The sequence below is a fragment of the Colobus angolensis genome, unplaced genomic scaffold, assembly GCF_000951035.1.
Source record: "Colobus angolensis palliatus isolate OR3802 unplaced genomic scaffold, Cang.pa_1.0 Scaffold319, whole genome shotgun sequence".
Classification (NCBI taxonomy): Eukaryota; Metazoa; Chordata; class Mammalia; order Primates; family Cercopithecidae; genus Colobus; species Colobus angolensis.
Window position 1 is genome coordinate 1102200 of NW_012116477.1, and position 14836 is coordinate 1117035.

At 47.8% G+C, this 14836-nt stretch overlaps 1 protein-coding gene across 1 annotated transcript in view; it reads left to right on the forward strand.

Moving 5' to 3' along the window:
* ATP9A (ATPase, class II, type 9A) overlaps nt 1-14836 on the forward strand; it is a 174603-nt gene that overhangs the window by 120653 nt on the left and 39114 nt on the right. Inside the window, exon 14 of the mRNA XM_011951371.1 lies at nt 11434-11595. Coding sequence (XP_011806761.1) covers nt 11434-11595 — 162 coding nt within the window. The remainder of the gene's footprint in view (nt 1-11433; nt 11596-14836) is intronic.

Below are 14836 nucleotides of genomic sequence, written 5' to 3' on the forward strand. Positions count from 1 at the left end.
GCTGCTTGCCGTATTTCACCCTGCCTTGAGTAGCTGAATAATTCCAGAGCAATGCATCAGCAGTTCGAGGTAACATGCAGAGTGTCTGCGTGGCTAGCACATGCTCGTGGCACAGAGTGAGAAGCCCGTCTCTCTCCTTCCCTGACTTCCGTTCTCCCAGGCTCCTTCCTCTGAGGCACCCACTGTTACTAATATCTGAGTATCCTTGCAGAGATAATTATTTGCATATATTAGAATGACCCACACCCTTCATTAAAAAAATTATATACATATGTATATATGTATGTGTGTGTATATATATATATATATTTTTTTTTTTTTTTGAGATGGAGTTTAGCTCTTGTTCCCTAGACTGGAGTGCAGTGGCGCGATCTCGGCTCACTGCAACCTCCGCCTCCTGGGTTCAAGTGATTCTCCTGCCTTGGCCTCCCGAGCAGCTGGGACTATAGGTGCATGCCACCATACCCAGCTAATTTTTGTATTTTTAGTAGAGGTGGGGTTTCACCATATTGGCCAGGCTGGTCTCAAACTCTTGACCTTGTGACCCACCCACCTCGGCCTACATCTACATCTGCAAAATGGGCACAATCGTTGTGACTATATCATAAGAGGGGCTTATAGCCCCTCTTATGGGAAAAGATGCCCATTTCCCAAAGTGCTGGGAGTACAGGCATGAGTCACTGCGCCCAGCCTATTAAAATATTTTTTTTGATTTAAAAGCACAACTGTAAATTATAGATGCAGCTTTGCACTTTGCTTTTAGTAGCTCAGTTTGTACAAGTGTGTCAGGATGTGGAATATCATTGCACTGTAACCCCAGCAGAGGCTGAGTTTTACTGAAACATCTGCTGTGGGTTCCTGTAGCCTCCCAGTGGCATAAATGCATGTCTGTATTTCAAAACCCTATCCACTCACTTTGAAGAAAGGTGAGGGCATCACATTGGCCTTCCCTGCTTCTGCAGTGCAATTGCTGGCCATGTTTAACTTGTAACTTTCAATTCAATCAGCTGTGTGTTTTTTTTTTTTTTTTTTTTTCCGAGACAGATTCTCGCTCTGCTGCCCAGGCTGGAGTGCAGTGGTGCGATTTTGGCTCACTTCAACCTCCACCTCCTAGGTTCAAGCAATTCTCCTGCCTCACCTCCCGAGTAGCTGGGACTACAGGTGCCCGCCACCACGCCTGGCTGATTTTGTATTTTTAGTAGAGACGGGGTTTCACCATGTTGGCCAGGCTGGTCTCAAACTCCTGATCTCAAGTGATCTGCCCGCCTTGGCCTCCCAAAGTGCTGGGATTCCAGGCATGAGCTACCGCATCCAGCCTAGCTGTGCGATTTTAAGCAAATCATTGCTGCACCTCTGCCTCCTCAAAGGTAAAGAGAGGCGAGGGCCACTGACCTCACAGGTCCTTGCTAAAGATGAGGTAGTAACGGTGATAACAGTGGTACTGGCGGCAGTGAGAAATGACCACCTATTGAGTACCTGCTCTGTGCCAGGCCCTGGGCTATGAGCCCCTCTTATGATAGAGTCACAACGATTGTGCCCATTTTGCAGATGAAGTGTAAGTTGGCTAAGGAAAGTTCCCACAGTCACATAGCTGGCAAGATTAAAACCAGACAGCCCACGCCTAGAGTCTGGACTTGCAACCCTCAATACCACTTTCCTTCCCGGGGGATGATGGCTTGAAAGTCTTTGTAAGCTCCTGAAGTGCTGCAGAGAGTGAAGGTGGCCGTGTTTGGGAGACTCAGGGCTGATGCTGGATGAAGTTCCAGAGTCTCTGGGTATTTTTAACCACTCTAGTCCCCTTGGGCACCCTGTTTGGAGGTAATATTGAGACACTGTGCGTCTCCCAAGTGCCGTGGAATTTTTTTTTGTTTGTTTTTTTGGTCCCTTCCCTCATTTCTCATCTGGGGAAGCTTCCGAGTTTGGTGGAAATAAGCCTTTTTCTACCAGACCCTGACAGCCTACCCTCTGAGTATCTTGCCTTTACTGCCCACCTCATTAGGATTCATCCCTTAGAAAGGAAAATTAAAGTGAGCATGTTTCACTTAACAACTTCCAGTTCCATCCATGTTGCTGCAAGTGACAGAGTTTGTTTGTTTCTTTTTTAGTGTGTTTTACTTATTTTTCTGAGATAGGACCTTGCTGTATTGCCCAGGCTGGAATATAGTGGTGCAATCTTGGCTCACTGAAGCCTTGACCTCCTGGCCTCAAGCAGTCCTCCCACCTCAGCCTCCCAAGTAGCTGGGATGAGAGGTGCACGCCACCAGACCTGGATAATTTTTTTATTTTATTGTAGCAATGGGGGTCTTGCTATGTTGCCCAGGCCAATCTCAAACTCCAGAACTCAAGCAATTGTCCTGCCTCAGCCTCCCAGAGTGCTGGGATTACAGGCATAAGCACTGCACTGGGCCAATAAGAGGATTTTTAATGGTTACACAATATTCTTCTGCCTACGTACACCACAGATTGTTTGTTCTGTCTCCCAAGCTTACCATTTAGGAGGTTTCCCACTTTTGGCTATCGTAAATCATGCCACGATGCGTTGCCTTCCATGTTCTCTCTGCACATCTGTAACCATGGGTGTAAAAGGTCCTAGTTGTCTCCTTTTGCGTCGTCTTAACCTTGTTGCTGAATGTGAGTGTAAAATCTGCCAGGGAGCTCAAGTACGTGGCGCCAGAGAGGGCAGGCAATCTTGCGGTCCTTCTGCAGCTACGAGGTTAGTTTGTTTTTTTATGAACACATTCTTGGTGAACCATAAGATGTATGCAGTTCCCCTCAATGCCTGGGCATAGTCTGAGCCTTAGCCTCAGGTCCAGACAATGACAGCATTCAGATGTGTACCCGAATGAGCTCGGAGTGTGAAGCAGAAAGATTTAGGAGGGTGCTGGAGTTTTACCACCACGTTGCCATGACCTTGGACCCAAGGGGTAAGGTCAAAGGACAGAGGTCAGGAACTGTAGGGGACCTCCTCCATCCGTGTTATTGATTAACCACCGAAGGATTGTGGTTGTTCAGAGGAAGACAGTGGGGGCTGTTTGAGCAGGGCTGGACAGTGTTTTACAGACACTGTAGGAAACTGTCAGATGTGCCTCCCTTGGTGTTAGCTTATCCATGGGCCATCGAGGCAAAAGCTCTTTACTGTGTGGTATTAGTGTTGGCTCAGAATGGAGTTAATAAATAATCATTACTTTTTTTTTTTCTTTTTTCTTTTTTGAGGCAGAGTCTCGCTCTGTCACCCAGGCTGGAGTGCAGTGGCGCAATCTTGGCTCACTGCAACCTCTGCCTCCTGGGTTCCAGCGATTCTCCTGCCTCAGCCTCCAGGGTAGCAGGGACTACAGGCACACGCCACCATGCCCGGATAATTTTGTATTTTTAGTTTGTTTATTTGTTTATTTTGAGGTGAAGTCTTACTCTGTTGCCCAGGCTGGAGTGCAGTGCCACAGTCTCAGCTCACTGCAACCTCTGCCTCCCGGGTTTAAGTGATTCTCCTGTCTCAGCCTCCCGAGTAGCTGGGATTACAGGCGTGTGCCACCATGCCCGGCTACTTTTTTGTATTTTTAGTAGAGACGGGGTTTCACCATGTTGGACAGGCTGGTCTTGAACTCCTGACCTCAAGTGATCCACCCTCCTTGGCCCCACAAAGTGCTGGGATTACAGGCGTGAGCCACCGTGCCTGGCCCATAAATAGTCATTTCTTAATGATCACATTTTAGGAAGATGATGCTATTTTTTCTTCCTAAGTATTTATTTTTATCAGAGTCAAGTGATAGGAAGTTCAATTTCAAGTACAAGACATTTGGATCAAGAAGTGACTATTTATTTATTTATTTGAGACAGAGTCTTGCTCTGTTGCCCGGGCTGGAGTGCAGTAGTATGATCTCAGCTCACTGCAACCTCTGCCTCCCGGGTTCAAGCAATTCCACTGCCTCAGCCTCCTGAGTAGCTGGGATTCCAGGCGCCCACCAGCACGCCCAGCTAATGTTTTGTACTTTTTTTAGTAGCGATGGATTTTCACTATGTTGGCCAGGCTCGTCTTGAACTCCAGACCTCAGGTGATCCGCCCACCTCAGCCTCCCAAGGTGTTGGGATTCCAGGTGCGAGCCACTGCGTCCAGCAAGAAGTGACCTTTTATGCAACTGTCTCTTCCGCGGATTCCTAGCAGGCTGTCTTTGTTTGTTTCATGCTGTGTTAAAAAAAATTGAAGCAGTATTTAAAAATCACTTGATTTTATATAAAAATCAGCTTTTCTCAAGAAAGATCAGGTCTGGAAATAGTGGGCCCAACTTCTACCTGGCAATGGTTGGCCAGGCTGGGCAGCTGCTATCTCAGTTTTCTTCTGACCCCCACATGGCTCTGCCCTACTCCTGTCTGCTCCTCTCCCAACCCCTGTCGTCTATTGAATCTGTAACCACTGTCTGGTGCATTTGAATGTGTTTTCTTATTGAGTGAAGAAAACCGTGTGTCTTTGGATAGATTTATAATTTTGAAAGGCTGGATTAGGGCTGACCGGTGACTCTTTGTGAGCCTGAGTATTTATCTTACTGAATGCCACCAAATAACCCCTTTTATCAGATGTCGCATTCCCGCCTCGTATTGTACGTGCTCTGATGATTGGTGTGTATCCTGCTTTTGACAAGAATTCAAGGCTACTGAGCGTGATCTGGCTTATTTCCCAAGCACAGCATCCCAGGTACAAAGAGAAAACTTTAAAAACTTGTCACAGGTGGTTTATTGCTGACCAAGAAATTATGAAAAAGCCCTTTCACGGATGGTTTCTGGCATGAGTTCCTCAGGTGGGCATTTGAGGAAGGGAAAGGTGTGGGCTCTACCCCTTTGGCTTCTTTTCACCCAAAGCAGAAAACACAACAGACTCCTGAGACAAGATCCCCTCTCCGCCCTTTCTACCTTTCCAGCATTTTATCCAGTTCGCGTCTAATTTATCTGTTCATTCATCCACCTTAACGAGGTTGCGTTTTCTGCTGCTGGCCTGACCTGCAGTTATTGAGACCCTAAATCAGGCTCTTAACAGCAGTGAGACCCACGCCCCTGAAATCCTCTATCTTGTGTGATAAGGAGTGATTTCTTTGAACAGAAGCCCGGAACTGCCAGAATGTTAAGTAACCTTGTTGTATATCACTTTATTTTGGGACGGAATGCAGTTAGCTCAGCTCACTCCCCAGATGTTTGGCCCACAAGTGAGAGGTGTTGGTGAGTACCCCACTTCTACACTGGTCTTCCCTGAGTAGGACTCTGGGGGATGTTATGTGTCCTGTTAGCAAGTAGCTTTGTTTTTGTTTTTTTTTTTTGAGGCAGAGTCTCGCTCTGTTGCCCCGGCTGGAGTGCAGTGGCACAATCTCAGCTCCCTGCAAGCTCCGCCTCCCAGGTTCAAGCCATTCTCCTGCCTCAGCCTCCTGAGGAGCTGGGACTACAGGCGCCTGCCACCACGCCCGGCTAATTTTTTTGTATTTTTAGTAGAGACGGGGTTTCACCGTGTTAGCCAGGATGGTCTCAATCTCCTGACCTCGTGATCCACCCACCTCGGCCTCCCAAAGTGCTGGGATTACAGGCTTGAGCCACCGCACCCGGCCAGCAAGTAGCTTTGAATTAACACTGACTTAAGCTAAAGTGGAGGAGAGTGGAAGGGGAGAAGGGAAGACTTCCTGCAGGGCTCAGATCCTGTTGGAATCAGCTCCCAAAGAGACTGAGAACGTTCTTGTTTTGTTTTGTTTTTGAGACAGAGTCTTTCTCTGTCGCCCAGGATGGAATGCAGTGGTGCAATCTCTGCTCTCTGCAACCTCCGCCTCCCAGGTTCAAGCGATTCTCCTGCCTCAGCCTCCTGAGTAGCTGGGACTACAGGCACCCGCCATCATGCCTGGCTAATTTTTGTATTTTTATAGAGATGGGGTTTCACTATGTTGACCAGACTGGTCTTGAACTCCTGACCTCAGGTGATCCTCCTGCCTCAGCCTCCTAAAGTGCTGGGATTACAGACATGAGCTACTGCGCCTGGCTGGTATGATTTTATATATGCGAATCATTACTGATTTGTTAATTTTAAACTTTGGAAGACAATTGTTAGCCGACAAAACAGGGCTGTATTGAAAGGTAGAGCATCTTAGTCTGTTTGGCCTGCTACAACAAAATGCCATCAACTGGGTATCTTGTAAACAACAGAAGTTATTTCTCCTGGTCCTGGAGGCTGGGGAGTCCTGTGTCAGCATACTGGCAGATCTGGTGTCTGGTGAGGGCCTGTTTCCTGGCTGATAAAAGGCCCTCTTTTCACTCCGTCTCTCATGGCAGAAGGAGCGAGGGAGCTCTCTGGGGTTTCTTTTATCAGGGTACTCATCCACTCATGAGGAACCCCACCCCCATGACTTAACCACCTCCCAAAGGCCCCATCTCCAACTGCTAGCACATTGGGGATTAGGTTTCAACATACGAATTTTACGGGACATAAACATTGTCTATAGCACAGCCATTAAATTAAACAAATAACTAAGTGAATGAGTTTTCAAAGACTTAGGCAGACCAGTAGCCAAAAACTAAAACTAAAAAAACACACACACAAAAACCAGAAAACCCCACTACTTGTTTGGTCCTTTCTTTGACAGTTAGAGGTCAGGATGACAGTTTCTTCCACTGGTCAAAGCTCAAAGCTAGTTAGTGCTGGCTGACTCATGAGGCTTGAACTTAAATAAGGTAGAGTCTTGAAAAATAATTTCTTGCAAATGTAAATTTAGTTAATAGAAGCAACAGAAACCGAATTCAGTATCTGAGCATAGTAGAATAAGGATGCATAAAGATACATTTTCAGAGCTGGAGCAGAAATGAGAAATCGTCATCTACTTCAAGATTTTTATTTTGTGGAGGCCTGTGGGGGCTGGGGGCAGAGCAGAGACTGGAACCCCAGTTTTGAGCTCCAGCTTGATCTCTTCTTCAGGGTATAGCAGGTCTGCCAAGATGACATCCAGGGGTTCCAGAGAAAGAAAGGACTGGGGGTGGACAGCTGCATACCTTTGCCTTGTGGCTTCTGCAGAGCTGTCTTGGTAAAAGGAACGGGAACTCCAGAGGAGCCCCAGGGGTTTTTTGTTTTGTTTTGTTTTTTTGAGACAGAGTCTCACTCTGTCACCCAGGCTAGAGTGCAGTGGCATGGTCTCAGCTTACTGTAGCCTCTGCCTCCCAGGCTCAATCAGTCTTCCCATCTCAGCCTCTCCAGTAGCTGGGACTACAGGTGCGTGCCACCATGCTTGGCTAATTTTTTAATTTTTTGTCGAGACGAGGTCTTCTTCCCAGGCTGGTCTTGAACTCCTGGGCTCCAGCGATCCTCCCACCTCAGCCTGCCAAAGTGCTGGGATTATAGGTGTGAGCAATTGCGCCCAGCAGGAATCCTGATTAAACAGACATACAGGAGGCAGCTGGGCTGCTACACGATTCCCTGAAAATGGACTCTTTACCTTCCACCATCCTCAGTGAAAAAGTAATTACCATGAACTATTTAAGGCATGCGGAAAGTTAGACTTACCTACCGCTAGGCTTAAAGATAACCAAACATAGAACCGGGCGTGGTGGCTCACGCCTGTAATCTCAGCACTTTTGGGAGGCTGAGGTGGGTGAATCACCTGAGGTCAGGAGTTCGAGACCAGCCTGGCCAACATAGTGAAACCCCGTCTCTACTAAAAAAAATACAAAAAATTAGCTGGGTGTGGTGGCAGGCGCCTGTAATCCCAGTTACTAGGGAGGCTGAGGAAGGAGAATCACTTGAACCCGGGAGGCAGAGGTTGCAGTGAGCCGAGGTCGCGCCATTGCACTCCAGCCTGGGCAACAAGAGTGAAATTCCATCTCAAAAAAAAAAAAAAAAGATAACCAAACACTTCCAGTGGAGGTGATGCCTCCCGAGTACCCCCTCCCTATCACCTACCTACTCACCTACCCGCAGCCCCTGTCAACTGCCTCCTAAAAGCTGCCTCCCCTTCTCCCTCTAAAGATTAAGCTTTATGAGAGGAAAGTGGGAGGGCCTTCCTTTGCTTTCTTGGTTTTTTGTAGACACTGTACCTTTGGACTTGGTTGGGAATAAAGTGACAGCTTGTTTGGCACTGAAATTGGAAGCCCTCCTGTATTCCTTTCCTGTTATTGCTGTACCAGATTATTGTGCATCTGTTTTTTGTTTTGTTTGTTTTGTTTTGTTTTCGTGATGGAGTCTCACTGTGTCGCCCAGGCTGGAGTGCAGTGGTGCGATCTCGGCTCATTGCAACCATCACCTCCAGGGTTCAAGCAGTTCTCCTGTGTCAGCTTCCCGGGTAGCTGGGATTACAGGTGCCTGCCACCACATCCACCTAATTTGTGTAATTTTAATAGAGATAGGATTTCACCATGCTGGCCAGATTGGTCTCGAACTCCTGACCTCAAATGATCCACCTGCTTTAACCTCCCAAAGTGCTGTGATTATAGCCGTGAACCACCTCACTGGCCAGCATCTGTTTTAAAATGAAACAAATAGATTTTCTTACAGTTCTATAGATCAGGGGTGGACATGGGATGAGGGTCTCACCGAGACAGGATCAAGGTCGCTTGATGACCATTGCGTTGCTGCTAAGGCTCTAGGGGCGAATCTGTTGCTTTGCCTTTTCTAGCCCCTTGATGCTGCCCACATTCTGTGGTATATGGCCCCTTCCTTCATTCTCAAAGTCTGCATCATCATGTCTCTCTGACCCTTCTTCTTTTCGTGAGTCTCTCTCTGGTCATAACCAGGAGCAGTTCCCTTTTGAGGACTCATGTGACTTATCGGGTCTATCTGGATGGTCTGGGATAAGCTCCGCCTATTAAGGTCCTTACACTGAATCCCATCTGCAAAGTTCCTTTTGCCATGTCAGGTCACATTCTCCGGTTCTGGGGATTAGGACGTGGGCCTCTTTGGAAGCCATTATTCTGTCTGCCACACCTCCTGTCAACTTTCTAATGGGTGACAGTGGGTTGGGGTGACCCCCCACTGAAGACGTACTGATGGACACGCACCCTGACTTAGGCACCTGTGATTCAAGAAGGGGCATCTGATGAACTGGGATGGTACTACTGTCCCTTGCGCCTCTTACTGAGGTCAGCTAGACCTAGGAGCAGATCCTGTCCCAGCCTGTCACAGCTGCCAGCCAAGAGCAGCTCACCAGGCCTCTGCTGTCCCGGAGTAAGCGTGATGAGCTTGTCATCCAGCTCGGCAGGCACGTGCAGGCCCTTCGTACTGTTCACGCCTCCCCACGCCCATCAGGGCCACCGTCCCGTGGCAGCAGGGGTGAAGGGCAAGCAGGGGCGGGGTCTCCGGCTCCTCCCTGCCTCTCCTCTTTCCCCATATTTTCTTCCCTTTCCCACTCTATTTCATTTTAATTCCTGGAGACCCTAGGCTAGATCCATCCGCAGACATGCTTTCTTCATGAGCTTTTAGAACCTGAGAATTCGTTGCTTACATTTATTTTATTATTACTTTTTTGAGACAGGGTCTTACTCTTGCACCATTATGGCTCACTGTAGCCTCCACCTCCCAGGATCATGACCCTCCCACCTCAACCTCTTGAGTAACTGGAACGACAGGTGTGCACTGCCGCACCCTAATAATGATTTGTTTTTGAGATACAGTCTCACTCTGTTGCCCAGGCTGGAGTGCGGTGGTGCGATCTCTACTCACTGCAACGTCTACCTTCCAGGTTCAAGAGATTCTCCTCCCTCAGTCTCCTGAGAAGCTGGGATTACAGGCACATGCCATCACCCCCGGCCAATTGTTGTATTTTTAGTAGAGACTAGATTTCACCATGTTGGCGAGGCTGGTCTCGAACTCCTGACCTCAGGTGATCTGCCTGCCTCAGCTTCCCAAAGTTCTGGGATTACAGGCATGAGCCACCACCCTAATAATTTAAAAAAAAAGTTTTTTAGACATGGGGTCTGCCCGTGTTACCTAAGCTTGTCTCAAACTCCTGGGCTCAAGTGATCCTCCTGTGTCAGACCCCCAAGTGCTGGGATTAAAAGTGTGAGTCACAGCACCTGGCCAGTTGTGTACAGTTAGGCCGTCTCAGGGAGAAGTCTAGATTTCTGTTTTTTCTTGAGAAACTGGAAGCTCCATCCACCCTGGCCCTCGTCCCTGCAGGGCAGTAACCGTCACCTGTGTGTATAGTGGCAGCAGCCCCTTTGGCTGGGGCTGGCTCCTGCTTGCCACAGCCCCCACTCAGCCCTCTTTGCTATTTGCATCACCACTCTGGCCCCTGTCTTGGAGTTTGCAACCCTCATGCCTTTGACCTTAAGCTGAGCACGTCTGACTGAGGCCATGAGAAGGTTCTGACTCGACACCTGTGTGATGTCTCCTGAAAGGGAAGAGTATGTGCTGTGGAACTTTGCACCAGGAGGATCTAGGTGCCAGCCTGGCTTAGCTTTGCCACATGCCAGCGCTGTCACCTGGGGCAACTTCATTAACTGCTCGGAGCCTCGGTTTGCTCTTCTCTGTGACCTGTGTTCTCCACCTCAGCACTGTTGACATTTGGGGCCAGATCATTCCTGGTGGGGTCTGTCCTGTGCATTACGGGGTGTTTCGTAGCATCTCTGGCCTCTGCCCACGGGATACCAGCATTACCTCCTCCAGTTGTGACAAGTACAAATTCCTCCAGATGTTGCCACAGGTCCCCTGGGGGACAGAATCGCCCAGTTGAGAACCACTGAAGACGCTCCCCCAGTGCAGTGCATGAGACTGAAAGGAGAGTCTGAAGGTGAAGGGCTGTGTCAGTCAGCATTCTCTTCCTTTTTTGTTGTTTAACTTGTTGCAGAGTCTTCCAGGAGTGATCCATAATTGTGTCAAATTGCTCTTTTTTTCGGGGGGAGGGGGGACGGGGACAGAGTCTCACTATGTCACCCAGGCTGGAGTGCGATGGTGTGATCTCAGCTCACTGCATCTCTGCCTCTTGGGTTCAAGCGATTCTCCTGCCTCAGCCTCCTGAGTAGCTGGGATCACAGGCACGTGCCACCACGCTTGGCTAATTTTTGTATTTTTAGTAGAGACAGGGTTTCACCATATTGGCCAGGCTGGTCTGGAACTCCTGACCTCAGGTGATCCACCCACCTCAGCCTCCCAAAGTGCTGGGATTCCAGGCCTGAGCCACTGTGCCCGGTCTCAGTCACTCTCAATCCTGTGCCATCTCTTTCCGCCATGCCTCTGGTGTGCAGCCTGCTTTGAACCTAGAAAAGATGAATTGTGCCTTATAGAGGGGGCAGCTTTCAGTGTGAGAGCCCTCACAGACCCAGCGGAACAGACACTGTCATGGGCTAGCACTCGGCGTCCCCAAGGGCAGTGGCTACTGTGATTCGCCTGTCTCTGAGCCCCCTTCCGCCTTTGTGTTCACAACACAGCCTGTGCACCCGGATTCTCGGCTGTGCATCTGACCTTCAACCCTGTGTTATGTTTAGGTGGCCCTGGTACAGTGGACGGAAAGTGTGGGCTTAACCCTGGTGGGCCGAGACCAGTCTTCCATGCAGCTGAGGACCCCTGGCGACCAGATCCTGAACTTCACCATCCTGCAGATCTTCCCTTTCACCTACGAAAGCAAACGTATGGGCATCATCGTGCGGGTGAGTCATTTTTATTCATGGCTTAAAGTGGTTAAGAACCCCAGGTGTGCTGCCTGTGTCCTTGTGGGTTGACATTCTTTCTAACCTTCTTTACTGTGGTATCTGTCACCCAGACTAACCAGGGAATATAATTCCCTAAGCAGAAAGGAAATTACTTCATTGACTGGACACACCCCATAACTCTGATCAGCTTTCGGTGTCCCTGGCTCCGGAGTGAAAGTTAAAGAGAACGTCCATTGGGGATTTCTTGGTAGTACATCTCTCATTCTCTTTTGTTTAATATTACATATGGATTTTTTTATTGAGGTGAAATTCACATAATATCATTTTAAAGTGAAAAATGCAGTGGCATTTTGTCCATTCACAGTGTTGCTCAGCCACCACTTCCCTCATGTTTCAAAACATTTTCATCACTCCAAAAGAATACCTTGTGGCTGGGCGCATTACAAAATTTTGCCAGTCTGAACAGTCTGATTTGATTTGATAGGTTGTTTTTCTATTTGCTCTTTTAAAATTTTTTAATTTTTAAATTCTTATGAAAAGAATTTATTCATAAGAATCCTCCCACCTTAGCCTCCCAAGTAGCTAGGACTACAGGCTTGCAAAACCATGGCTGACTAATTTTTTAATAGATAACAGGGTTTCACTGTGTTGCTCAGGCTGGTCTCAAACTCCTGGCCTCAAGTGATTCTCCTGCCTGGGACTCCCAAAGTGTTGGAATTACGGGTGTGAGCCACTGTGCCCATCCCTCTATTTTCTCTCTTTACCCATGGAGACCACACTTTCCATCCTGGGGAGCATGGAAAATCTGGTATGCCACTTGGTCTGGTTGTTCTGAAGTCTGCATGATCATCTGATTTTTCCAAGGGAGCTTTAAAAATACAAATTACTTGGTTCAGTCCCACACCTATTTTGAAATGGGGTGGTTCTTCACATTATTTAGCTTGGTTGGAGAAAACTCTGCTTCAAATCTTAAGAATCTTTAGAATAAGGCTCTTTCATCTTTTCTGGACTTTTTTCTTTTCTTTTTTTTCTTAACAAATGGGAATCCTCTCCACCCTGATCTACCTAAGTGTTTCATGCCTCATGGGGGAAAAAATATATATATATTCACATATATATATATATGAATATGATGAAGTGCTACTCTGCCATAAAAAGGAATGCATTAGTGGCATTCGCAGCAAACTGGATGGGATGGGGGACTATTATCTAAGTGAAGTAACTCAGGAGTGGAAAGCCAGATGTCATATGTTTTCACTTATAAGAGGGAGCTAAGTTATGAGGATGCAGAGGCATAAGAATAATACAATGGACTTGGGGAGTCAGGGGGGCTGAAAGGGTGGGAGGAGGGTGAGCGATAAAAAACTACAAGTTGGGTTCAGTGTATACTGCTCAGGTGATGAGTGCGTGAAAATCTCACATATCACCATTTAAAAACTTATATAACCAGACACCACGTGTTCCCCAAAAACCTGTGGAAATAAAAAAAAAATCGAGTGCATTAGGAGAGGTAGAAATTGGTAACGTAGATTGTTGGGCACGTGGCCCTGCCCCCTGCCTGCTGGTGGAGTATTTTCAACTGAGGCTTGGCTTGTCAACTTCTCCTTCAGCCTCACAGGTTCCTTGACTTCCGACCACCTCTTACAGCATCTCCTTCTTCTTCCATAGCATTCGTCACACTGAAATTCTTGATTTCCTGCAGATTTGCTTGTCACCACCTGTCTTTTCTCCCTGCGGGTGAGAACAGGGGCCAGAATCCTTTTGGTCCTCCCATGTCTCCTCTGCCTAGCTTTCCTGCCTGGCACACGGTAGACTCACAGTCAGTGCCAAAGTAAGCAGGATTCAGCAGTGATTGCCAGTTGTCTTTTTTTTTTTTTTAATGTTAGGGAAGTTATCAAATAAGATACTTAAAATAAAAAACTCAAATCTTTTTCTCACCTTCCTAGCTTTTCACCACTCTTCTCCTTGATCATTTACTATGTAGCTTTAGTGCCATGGGCACCTCTGGGGTAGTAGTAGAAATGGTAATAGCCACTAGCAGCAGTAGTAGTAAGAAGAATGACAGGAATGACAGGTAACTATTTATTTTTTGAGACACAGTTTCACTCTGTCACCCAGGCTGGAGTACAGCGGTACCATCTCAGCTCACTGCAATCTCCGCCTCCCAGGTTCAAGCAATTCTCTTGCCTCAGCCTCCCGAGTAGCTGGGATAAAGGCATACGCCACCACGCCTGGCTAATTTTTTGTATTATTAGTAGAGACGGGGTTTTGCCATGTTGGCAAGGCTTGTCTGGAACTCCTGACCTCAGGCGATCCGTCCACCTTGGCCTCCCATAGTGTTGGGATTACCCTGCCCAGATAACATTTAAATGGGGCTTATTGTGTGCCAGAGGCTGTTCTAAGTGATTTGCATAAAGTAACTCATTTAATACATAACCATGTGAGGTAGGTACCATTAGGACTGATGTTTGGCAGAGGAGAAAATTGAAGTGGAAGGAGGCTCAGAAACCATCCCAGTTCACACAGCTGGAATTGAGGGGGCTGGGAAACCTGTCCCAGTTCACACAGCTGGAATTGAGGGGGCTGGGAAACCTGTCCCAGTTCACACAGCTGGAATTGAGGGGGCTGGGAAACCTGTCCCAGTTCACACCGCTGGAATTGGGGGGGCTGGGAAACCTGTCCCAGTTCACACCGCTGGAATTGAGGGGGCTGGGAAACCTGTCCCAGTTCATACAGCTGGAATTGAGGGGGCTGGGAAACCTGTCCCAGTTCATACAGCTGGAATTGAGGGGGCTGGGAAACCTGTCCCAGTTCACACCGCTGGAATTGGGGGGGCTGGGAAACCATCCCAGTTCACACTGCTGGAATTGAGGGGGCTGGGAAACCTGTCCCAGTTCACACCGCTGGAATTGGAGGGGCTGGAACTCACTCCAGGCTGCCTGGCTTCCAGCTCCCAGCTCTCTACCCCAGGACTTAGAGGTTAGGGCTGGGGTGTGACGAGAGGGACATTGAGAAGTTCACAAAGGACCCACAGTAATGTTAGGGTGGGATATTAACTACGTGTTGCTTCATAACAGATTACCCTACATTTAGTGGCTTAAAACAGCAATATGATAATCCCCACTTGCCTGCAGGTTCAGTTACCCATGGTCAACTATAGTCTAAAAATATGAAATGGAAAGTTCCAGAAATAAACAATTCCTAAGTTTTAAGTTGTGTGTCATTGTGAGTAGTGTGA